An 11627-nucleotide genomic window follows, 5' to 3' on the forward strand; every position below is an offset into this window, starting at 1 on the left:
ACTTTTTGTTATTCCACATTTTGCCCTTTGTTAGTTTGGAACTTAAATTCTTTGTGTATGTTCTTTTTGAGCTTACTCTAGATGTTTTAACATGTATATCTAACACAGACTAAATTAAGCAATATTTATAGCTTCCTCCTTAATATTATTTAGAACCTTAAAATCTTTTAGTTGTGATTACCACTCCCACTCACTTAAAATGGTTGTATTAATACATTACTTCAGTTCTCTAAATTTATTTTTTTTATTATTTTTTTTTTGAGATGGAGTTTCACTCTGTGCCTAGGCTGGAGTGCAATGGCACAATCTCGGCTCACTGCAACCTCTGCCTCCCGGGTTCAAGTGATTCTCCCGCCTCAGCCTCCCTAGTAGCTGGGATTACAGGCACACGCCACCACACCCGGCTAATTTTTGTATTTTTAGTAGAGACGGGGTTTCACCATGTTAGCCAGGCTGGTCTTGAACTCCTGACCTCAGGTGATCTACCCTCCTCAGCCTCCCCAAGTGCTGGAATTATAGGCGTGAGCTACCACACGCAGCCCAGTTCTCTGTTTAAACCCCATGATGAGATACTATTTTGTTCATTTAGTTTTTATTTAGATTTCTCTCTCTTTCTCTCTCTCTCTCTATATATGTGTGTGTGTGTGTGTGTGTGTAATATGTATATATGTATACCAGTGTCTGTGCTCTCAGATTTTCTGCTTATGATCTTTTTTCTGCCTGAAATATATTCAGCATACCAAGAATATGTTTTAGTAGGGAGTCTGTTTTATAGTGAATTATCAGTTTTTGATTGTCTGATATGTGTGTTGTTTCACCCTTGGTTTTGGAACATGATTTCAGCACGTTAAAGAACTTTTTTACTGGGCATAGTAGCTCATGCCTGTAATCACAATACTTTGGAGGCTGAGATGGAAGGATGGCTTGAGGCCAGGAGTTCGAGACCAGCCTGGGCAACATAGCGAGACCCATCTCCACAAAAATAAAAAAATGAGACAGGCGTGGTGACTTGTGCCTGTAGTCCCAGCTACACAGGAGTCTGAGGTGGGAGAATCAGTTGAGCCTAGGAGGTCAAGGCTGCATTGAGATGTGATCACGTCATTGCACTCTAGCTTGAACAATAGAGTGAGAGTCTCTCAAAAAAAAAAAAAAAACAAAACCTGTTTATTTATATTCTGTCTTACGTTGTTGCTATTGAAAAGTCAGTAGTTGACTCTTCCTTTATAGGTGATCTTTTATTCTTGTCTCCTCTTCCATTTTCTCTTTATGTTTGCCGCTTGGCAGTATCACTATGAAAGTGGGTGTAATTTTGAAAAATTTACCTTGATTGGATTGGGCTTTCTGAATCTGAGGTTTGGTGTCTTTCAGCAATTCAGAGAAATACTTAGCCAGTGTTTCTTCAAATATTGCCTCTTCACTATTCTTATATCTTCCAAAATTCCTAGTGTATGTTAGATTATTCTGTCCTCCAAATCTTTTAACCTTAATTTCCTATTTTGTATCTCTGTGTTTCTGGGCTAAACTCTAGATAATTTAAGATTCTGTGGCAGTCTGCCAGCTGTGTCTAAACTATCCAATTGAATGTAGAGTTTTAGTTGTCTTATTTGCAGTTTTAGAAAGTATAATTTATTTTTCAGATCTTATAAATGTTTCTTAAAGAGTCTCTAGAATTTTTTCTTGAAACATATTAAATATGATTGTTTTGCATTCTGCTTCTGATAATTTAAACTTCCAGATGATTTGCAGCATCTGATTCTGCCATCTATTGATTGAGCTGGGTGTCACCCATGGCACCTAATTTTTTAAAAAAAAATTTGTTTGACTATAAATTTATATTCTTTGAGGATTTCTGCGAGAATTTTTTTGAGGCCAGGATTGAAATTACAGTTTTCTGATAAGGATTTGCCTTTGCTTCTACCAGTAGCCTAGTTAATTAGCTAACTGGCATTTATAAGCCAGGGCCCCTTTAAAGTATCTGATTAGGTTTTTAGCACAACTCAGATTAATGTAGGTCTTATATAGACAGTAGGGGCCAGGCGTGGTGGCTCACACCTGTAATCCCAGCACTTTGGGAGGCCAGTGGATAACTTGAGCTCAGGAGTTAAGACCAGCCTGGGCAACAAAGTGAGACCCTGTCTCTACAAAAAATACAAAAATTAGCCAGGCGTGGTGGCGCATGCCTGTAGTCCCAGCTACTTGTTAGGCTGAGGTGGGAGGATGGCTTGAGCCTAGGAGGCAGAGGTTGCAGTGAGCCAAGATTGTGCCACTGCACTACAGCCTGGGTGACAGAGTGAGACCCTGTCTCCAAGAAAGAAAAAAGACTGTAGATTTGGTTCATTACAGTTTCTCAAGAGTTTCTTTTTTCATACAGTACTAACTTCCTTTCTCTTCCCATTTATCTTTTTAATTTTAATAATGTTTTATTTAACTCAATATATAATCAAAAATATTGTTTGAACATATCAAAAATCTAAAAGTTATTTAAAGGATATTTTTCTGTTTTTTCATACTGAGCCTTCAAAACCCAGAGTGCATTTTATACTCCATAGCATGTTTCAATTTGGACTAGCCATATTAAAAGTGCCCAAGAGGCACAGGTGGGTACAGAAACAGAAGTCTGTACAACCTGCAGAACCATGAGCCAGTTAAACCTTTTTATCTTTACAAATTACCCATTCTCAGGTAGTTCTTTGTAGGGATGTGAGAATGGACTAATGCACCTAATCACTACCTCCTTTGTCTTCTTCCCAAAGGGAACAGCTCTTGAATTCTAGCACGAAATATTAGTTTTACCTACTTTTGACTTCACATAAATAGTATTATACAGTATTTTTTCATTCTTCTGTTGATAGACATTTGAGTTATTTCCAGTTTCTGGCTATTAGGAATAATTATCATACGATCATTCTTTACATTTATATGTACACATTTGTGTAGGGTATATACCTAGAAATAGGATAGCATAGGGCATTCATACGTTCAGTTTAGCAGGTAATGGCAGTTTTCCAAAGTGGTTGTATCAGTTTACATTCCAAAGGACAGTGTATGAGAGTTCCTGTTAATCCACATCCTCCATAACACTTGGCCTTTTAATTTTGATTTTTATTTTTAGTCACTTAGGTGGTATATAGTGGTATAACAAAATGATATATTCCCTAGTACATACAATGCTTATATAAAAATTGTAAAAAAAAAAAAAAGAAAAAGTAATTAATCATATCAGAAAATAGATTAGAGAGATGAATAGTTTACAGAAAATGATTCACAAGTTTGAAAAGATACTCAGCTTTACTCAGTGTAAATGCAGACTAAAGTTAGACTGGGATATTATTTACTATTTATCAAATTTGCAAAAATTAAAACTTGGACAATGTACTCTGGTGAGTCCCTGGACAAATCAGCATCCTTATACATTGCTGGTAGAACTATATGGTGTATGTTTCTCCATTCTTTTATTTTCAGTCATTTTGTGTCTTATCGTTTGGATATGTCTTTTGTACGCAGCATATAGTTAGTTGTAAGCAGCATATAGTTCTTAGTTTTTGTTTTCAGTCTCACAATTTTTGGCCTTTAATTGGAGAACTTAACTCCTATGTAATTCCTATCATTTTAGATTTAGCCTGACTTGTGCTTTATATTTGTCATGCTAGTTTTAAGTTCTTTTTTCTTTTCTGTTCTTTTCTTTTTTTTTTTTGCTGCCCTTTAGATTATATTTTGAATAATTTTATTTTTTCCCATCTTATGTGTGTTGCATAGAATTATGTTCCTTTTTGGTTTAGTGGGTTACTCTAGAGATTATAGTATCCTTTAATTTAGCAAGGTCTAATATAAATTGATATTTTTACCCTTCTGTGATAGTGAAGGATCAGCATGTATCTGTTATTGTTGTTATTAGGTTGGTGCAAAAGTAATTTCGGTTTTGGCCATAATGCATGTTTTAATTCTGTATATATATATTAAGCCACACAAGCCGGTATATTGTGGTTTATGCAGTAAATATTCATACAAATTTACCAGGGTTAATTGTCCTTTTATTGCTCTTTATTTCTTCCTCTATCCCCAGACTTAAATCTAGAAGCATTCTCCTTCTGCCTAAAGAATATCCTTGAGTTTACTTTCTCTAGCATGGGTTTTCTGCTGATGTCAGATTGTCTCAGGTTTTATTCTCTAGAAATATCTTTATTTCACCTTTATTTTTGAAGGATATTTACACTGGCATAGAGTTTTACCTTAGCACTTATTTTCATTGAGTACTTGGAAAACATCTCTCAGTCTTTTGGCTTTCATTGCTTCTATTGAGAAGTCAACTTACAGTCTAATAGTTATTCTTTTGGAAGTAATCTATAGGACCTTTTTCTGATTCTCATATGCCTAGATGTGTATTGGGGCAGGGATGGGGGAGTGGGAGTTGTATTTGTGTTTTAAATTCGTGACTTGGTTTCTTATCATTTTTGGAAAATTTCCAGGCATTGTCTTCTCAGATACTGCTTCTCTTCCATTTTTTTAAAAAACTGTTCTTATGGGATTCCCAATAACATACACATATACCTTCTCAAAATGTCTCCTAAGTCTTCATTTTAATGCAGAGTTACTGCATTTTTATATTTTACTAATTTTTTATAGTAGCTTTTCCCTTCCTAGAATTGGCTATTTTTAAATAAGTGATGGTATATACTAAATAATATCTTTGTAACTCCAAAAAATTATCTGATTATATGCTAAGGGGCACTGAGCAGTGCATAGCCCTCTTACTTTGCCGTAACATTTCTGAAGGCTTTCTTTTCTGGATTTACCTATCATTTTCATCAAATAGTCGAATTACTGTTATCCAAACTCCTTTGCCAGCTTTCATCAAGATATGATGTCAGATGTTGTTTTCATAACATCTGTTGATATCAGAAATATTCTCCAGGAACATTGGTCTGTTCAGTAGGCTGGATGTACAGGAAGAGAGAAGAGACTGCAGATAGAAAGGAACTGGAAATGTATCAGTACATGCATAAAGTAGTGAGGAATACATAGATCTATTTGGACAATAGAATTTTGTCTTTTTTTTCTTTGTTTAGCAAAATGGTACAGGCTTTTTTCTTCTTACATTTAACCTAGTTCTCTTTAAATGCTGACATTAGTTTCCAGATTATCTTCTCAAATGTTTCCATGTTTAATGGATGGTATGAACTAGGAATAAGAACTTTTCTGTGACTAGCAGTAAGATTTCAGAAGTTAATTCTGTATTTAAGAATTTTGTAATTATGTCACTTGGAACTGGCCTTCAGAAAAAGTATGAACTTCTGACTGGTTGTGAGAAAAATTAGTCAAGAAAATAATCAGTAATTTTTTTGTTAACGTAGACCTTCAATATTGATGTACGGCAGTTACATTGGGCAGAATATATAGAGAACTACTGCTTGGGAACTAAGAAGTACGTATTGAATGAAGAAATGTCTGGCCTCCCTGCAGCCAGAAAACATCTGAACAAGTGAGTTTGATGCATGGATTTGATTGCTTCTTGTCTTCCTTATGAAATATTCCACAATTTTTTTGGTAAACTGGTATATTGAATAAAAGATAGTGCTAATCTACTATATTAAGGAAAATTACTTACCTTTGGACTGGAACTATGGTAGTATTACTTTAGCCTAAGATTGTTGAAACTTACTGTCTTCAGTTTATATCTTTCTTAGTATGAAGTTCAGGTGGAATTGAGTTTCAGAAATTACTATTATCTTTCTTTATATTGCTACTTAAAAAGTAAAGATATTAGAAGAAAGAAAATGTAGATAATCTATTTTAAAGGTTTGTTTTTTTATTTTAATCCTCAATAATCTTTGGAGGAAGAGAAGAGAATACATTATTCAACATAGAATATTTTTTCTTACATAAAATAGAGCTGTATCTTTATCTCTTTATACAAGTAACACATACTGTTTTTTTTTTTAATACTCAAAATAGAAGAGGAAAAATCACTGGTAATCTATCGTTCAAAGATGCAGATAATTTTTAATGGTAATCTCTTATATTTGTAGTGCTTTTTAATATGATTTTTATGACACTTTTAAAGACTTTCACATTTTTATCCCTCTCATGCCTCATAACTCTGTGAGACTTTGCAGGGCAGTCAGTTCAATAGATGAGGAAATTGAGGCTTAGGAAAGTTGTATTTGCCTAGGCCATATTGTATTGAGTGGCAAAGCAAACTAGAATATTGATCTTTGACTCCTTATTCGAAGCTTTTTTCTCTACATCATTTTTCTTACATTGCAGTCCTATCTTGCACTGCCTGCTGAAGTGAGTATAATTTATGTAGCATTATTACATATCTAAAGGTTTGTATGTCTTTGAAACACCATCAGAAACATCAAAATTTGTTGAAACATGAGCTGAGTAATATGTTGTTACTCTTTGAGAAAAGGGAAGATCCTCCTTTATCGAGTTAATGCCATGTTTTATACTTGGATGAGGGCTTGTCCGGTTGACCTGTGATCTTATGACTATCAGCTGTAACTGAAGGAGTAAGTTACTTGTCTGACAACTTGTAAGCAACTAAAGATGTCAAAAAAAAAAAACTTTGCTCTATTTTGTCTGTACTGTGATGTATGTAACGAATGAACCTTTTTAGATTAGATGGGAAGCTCTAGAAATTCAAGGAACGTATCTGTTTTATTTACAGTATACTTAATGTCTAGCATAAGTTTCAAATTAATACGGATTTGAGCTTTGATTTAGAAACTCAGTATTAATTAGCTGCCATCTAACAATACTTTATTCTAGAAAATACTATCTAACATATCTCTTGATTTGCTTTCCAGGTTGCGGAATATACGTTATGGTTTTAATACTATCCTTGTGATCCTCATCTGGCGCATTTTTATTGCAAGATCACAAATGGCAAGAAACATCTGGTACTTTGTGGTTAGTCTGTGTTACAAGTTTCTGTCATACTTCCGAGCATCCAGCACTATGAGATACTGAAGACCAAGAATTCAGCATTAGAACATCTATACATGTGGTGATCTAAATGCACAAAATGTAAAATGTACTTAAGTCATCTCACCTTTTGTCAAGACATTAAACCATCTTAGATCAGAGTGCGAAGTAAATTATGATACATTTTATGTAACATTTTAATGTTTATGCTCATAAAACTTAGTGAACACACTGTGTTATGCCAGCTCAAATCTACAATAGCCACCAAAACCATGACTTAATATTTTGAGCCCTAGAAGAAAGGGATGGGCTGAGGGCAAGAGTGGGGAAATAGGAACACTGACCAGTATAACTGTGCAATTCTGGAACATATTAATTAAAATATGCCTTAACATATAGTGAATTTCTAATTCTAATGTTCAGTGCAATGGAAGACATTTATTTGGACAGTAATACTAGCTAAGTTGGTAGGTATTTGATTCTTCATTGTTTGATTTTTTTCATTAGTTGAAGTGGGTTTTAGTTTTGTTAAAATTATAACCAACCTATTTTCACATCATTCTGTAAGTTAAATGATATCAAACATGAAAGACATGTCTTCATTTTTCTTTTTCTGATTAAATGTCTGATGCATATCGTTTTTCAATTAGCAATCAGTTGCTTTTAAAATCAGAAGGCTATATTATTCTAATGACCCTATTGCATCTAAATGGGTTTGAGAATCCATATCAACAACATATGCTACGTGTTTTTTGACAGAAAGTGAAAACAAATTCAGTAAAACTGTTAGTATCAAAAAGAATAGGAATACAGTTTTCTTGTCCACATTATGATCAAATAAAAATCCTGTGAGATTGCGTGTATGTTTTGAAGCAGGAGGATTTCTTGAGACTTTGTTGGAAGTGGGAGTTGGGAGGGATTCACCATACTTGTGTTCTCCTCCCTTTATAAATTTTATTCTTAGGACTTTTAAAAGGCTTGTGCTATCTTTCCAATGAAAACTGAAAGTGCATTATTATGGAAGAATGTATTTGCAGGTAGTAATAACGTTAAGAAAATGTCCTCGTGTGTAAACACATACTAATTTTGACCTTGAAAGTTGAATTCCTTCACGAAAAATAAAATAATGCTTCAGATAATGTGTATGAAATTAAATAAAGGACTTTATTTACATGCCACAACAGTAGCAAACTGTTGAATGAGTTTGAAGGTATCATTTATTTTTTATGCATGTGGTTTTAGCTTTAGAAAGAAATGCATTATAGAAACAAGTAATAGCAAGAAAATTGATGTATATTTTAATGATACATTAAAATTCCCTTTTAATCATAATAGTTAACTCTACTTACTGTTTTAACATACATTTGATTTAACAAATTGTTCAGCATAACACTTCTAATTAAGTTGATCAAGTTGTACTATATTAAATAATCAACAGTGTATCTGGAGTATGTTTAAAGACAACAGTTCACAATACAAAAAGTTACATGGAGCTTTACATCTTAACTTTCTTTGTCAATTTAAATGCAATGTATAAGAAGTTTATTTTGCTATTATGAAAAACTAAATGTAAAGGAAATCACCTACTTTCATGCAGGTGTATAATCTTGAAAAGGAAAAATGCTTCCATGTTGAAGCCAGATTTTGTGTAGTAAAACTTTTAAATATTATTTTAAAAGAAATATGTATATAAATATCTCTATATTCTTTGGAATGATACTAAAGTCTCTGGTCTAGGACCATACCTTATATAAAGGTATAAGAGACCATGACAATGTCTGAAAATGGAATAAATAATGATGCCTTTTATTTAAAGTGGTCCACATAATATACATTGAGTACTCCATCTCTCCAAATGTATTTCCATAATGTGTCGAAAACATGCTGACGTTTGTATGATTTTTATACTTTTGCCGAATAGACTTAGAATCAGATGAATTGTCTTTGTGTCTTGCAAAAGAGTTGGGGACAACTTGGGCAGGCCTGTGAAGTGCATAGGGAGTGTATGTCTTCTGAACTGTTTTATTGTTCTTGTAATCTAGCTTAAAGAAATGTTAACTGGGAGGGTGCTGAGGCCGCTGCATTAATTTTGTGTGTTTAGAATTCTGTGGTCAAAAGAAAACTAATGAATAAATTGGTTTGTCATTCTAGAATTTAAAGTTCTAAGATTAGTATAGAGAGTATATAGATTGTTAATCCCCACCAACTAGACTTTGAACTTAAGTCAGACTTAAAGATTTGAGAAGTCATTTGTGTCATTTACTAGATGTGATTTTTAGTTCTGTTTGATTATGTTTCCTACACAAACTTGTTATTTAACAGGATAGCCTACTAAATTAAATGTTTCTTATTTCATTTAACTCATTTGATTAAACTGTATTATGAAACATTTGGGGTTTTTCCCCCTATTCAGTTTTAATCCTGGAATATGCATTTGTAAATTGTGATGTCATTGAGACTGTATTTAAATTTGAGTTGACAACATTAACATGTCCTAAGATTCAGTGCAGAGAAGCATGGGCAGTACGTTCTTTGACTTAAGGATGGCATAAAATAATCATTTTGAACCTGTGTAATAAAGCTTGAAAGCAGGGAAAAGAATTTCCTTTTCCCCCTTTTTTTGTGTTGTCTGTAGGAATTAACTTGGGATTTTTTGTTTTGTGGGTTTTTTTTAAATGTAAATTGATAATCTTTTATAAGAAGGAAATAGAAGCATTATTGTGTGCCTTTGTTTGTAAACCAAAAAGTAATAAATGAATCCCTATATTTCCATTATAGTATTTATTGTATTTTTATGTTCTGAAAATTATCCATGAAACAATATGGTTAGGATTACAGGAAGCAGTCCTTACTTACACTTCTTGTCTGTTTTAGGTGTACTTGTTAATTCTTATGTCCTAATTTTATTTAATTCTGAGTTGCTCACACGGCATTTTAGGGGAAGCGTACAGGCAGGATGAACACTTTGTGTTAAAGTGTTATTTTTTATGTATTACCTGGAAGGAGGCAGGTTTTTTTCTATTTTCTAAAAAGAGTAACCAAGAGACCTCCAAGGTGTCATTAGGTTCCAGCTGCTCTCTTCCACACTGAATGATATCCTGTTAATTTATAGGTACATTTGTAGTAATGTATATGTCTATTAAGTATAAGAGATAATTCATTAGTAATAGAAATTAATTGAACCCTTTTGGATGGGGAGAGCATCAGGCTGGGGTCAGGTAAGTGTAAATGGCCTTCTGAGCATGCTCTTCTAGGCTGACTCCCAGCCCTGACTTGAAACCATTAGTGGTGACTTGCTCTGTTTTGAGAAAAATTTTCCAACCTTTTGCATGAGAAACTAGAAAAAGGAATGTATGCCACGTAACTGGATTACAGAAATGAGTTAATTTAATAGTCTCTGTGATTAAAAAAAAAAATGAAATATTTTCTTATTGAATTAATATTTTTGTCTTGAAGCGTTTTCTAGTGATAGAATGTATTTGTCTTTTTCCTGGTGATACCCTCTTAGCTTATATCTTTGCTGTCCTTAAGATCCTAAACAAATCATCTTTGTCAGTTAAGTATAGTTGTGCAAAAATTGTTAAATAATTCCTTTGTCTTTATTAAAGAAAAATTTGAGTAACAGTAAGTTTGATGTGCTCCTTTGCAAGTTGATGTCTCTAAAGTTCATTTATTTAGAAAAACATGAAATGGTAAGTAAAAGTTTAATGTCTTTACCGTGGGCCTGAACTCAGAGAAATAAGGACATAATTGTTTTTTGGCCAGAGATCACAGATGATAGCTATAATACCTATAATTTTATACAAGGGACAAGAGAGACAATCAAGATTTTTCTGAATTCATTTATTTAAAACAAAGTTAACATTCCTAGTTATTGTCTTCAAAATACTTTTCTCTTCTAGACATTTAATTTTCATTTTTAAAGTTCCATGAAGTTGAATTAGGTGTCTTCCAAAGATGCTTTGAAGGCAGAATTCCTTTATTTTCTGCTGTTGTACAGTAAACTTAATTCTTTCTCATATAAATCTAGAGCGCGTCCCTTCACTTGTCTTGAGCAAGGTGTAACTGGAAAGTGTTAGGTTGAGCCATATAAAAATGCTAATATATCTTTGACCTATAAGAAATTTCATATGGCTCAGTCTAGTATTATAGCTGCCTTTTGTTCTTTTGTTTTCTAACAAACAGCTGAACCTAAACAGATGGGTGTAGTTTTATTAGTCATCCAGATTGTTTATCAGTATTTAGTTGTTTGACATTTAATACCTAACTTTCTGCTTTATTTCACATCTTTAACAGGTTCTTGTCATTTCCCATAACTTCTCCCAAGTTGGTTGTTGGTTTCTTGAGAGCGAAACCAGCATTGCATGTTGTATGTTATAAAAACAACACTAATGACATTTGTTAAGTTCTTACAATGTGCCAAGCACTACTCTAAGCATTTTACATGTAATAATCCACTTACGCCCTCTGTGTTTGTAAGTGTGATAACTAAGGTATATGATGTTAATAAAGTACCCCAGGTTACACCGGTAGTAGCGGAGCCGAGACTTGAACTCAAGACTAGTTCCAAAGCCCATGGTCCAGTCCATTATACTGTACTGCCTTTCACCATAGGAATACAGGTATTTCTGGACTATTCAGAGGTTCCCTGACTTGTACTAAATGTCTTTGTTGACTTCATTTCAAAAACTCAACATTCA

The 11627-nt window shown here is 33.4% G+C and overlaps 1 protein-coding gene across 1 annotated transcript in view; it reads left to right on the forward strand.

Annotated features, from left to right (window-relative positions):
* Positions 1-10551, forward strand: part of FAR1 (fatty acyl CoA reductase 1) — a 63932-nt gene extending 53381 nt beyond the window's left edge. Inside the window, exons 11-12 of the mRNA XM_012001517.1 lie at positions 5352-5479; positions 6810-10551. Coding sequence (XP_011856907.1) covers positions 5352-5479; positions 6810-6972 — 291 coding nt within the window. The 3' untranslated portion in view covers positions 6973-10551. The remainder of the gene's footprint in view (positions 1-5351; positions 5480-6809) is intronic.
* Positions 10552-11627: the final 1076 nt, after the last annotated feature.

The sequence above is a fragment of the Mandrillus leucophaeus genome, unplaced genomic scaffold (genome assembly GCF_000951045.1).
Source record: "Mandrillus leucophaeus isolate KB7577 unplaced genomic scaffold, Mleu.le_1.0 Scaffold1178, whole genome shotgun sequence".
Lineage (NCBI taxonomy): Eukaryota > Metazoa > Chordata > Mammalia > Primates > Cercopithecidae > Mandrillus > Mandrillus leucophaeus.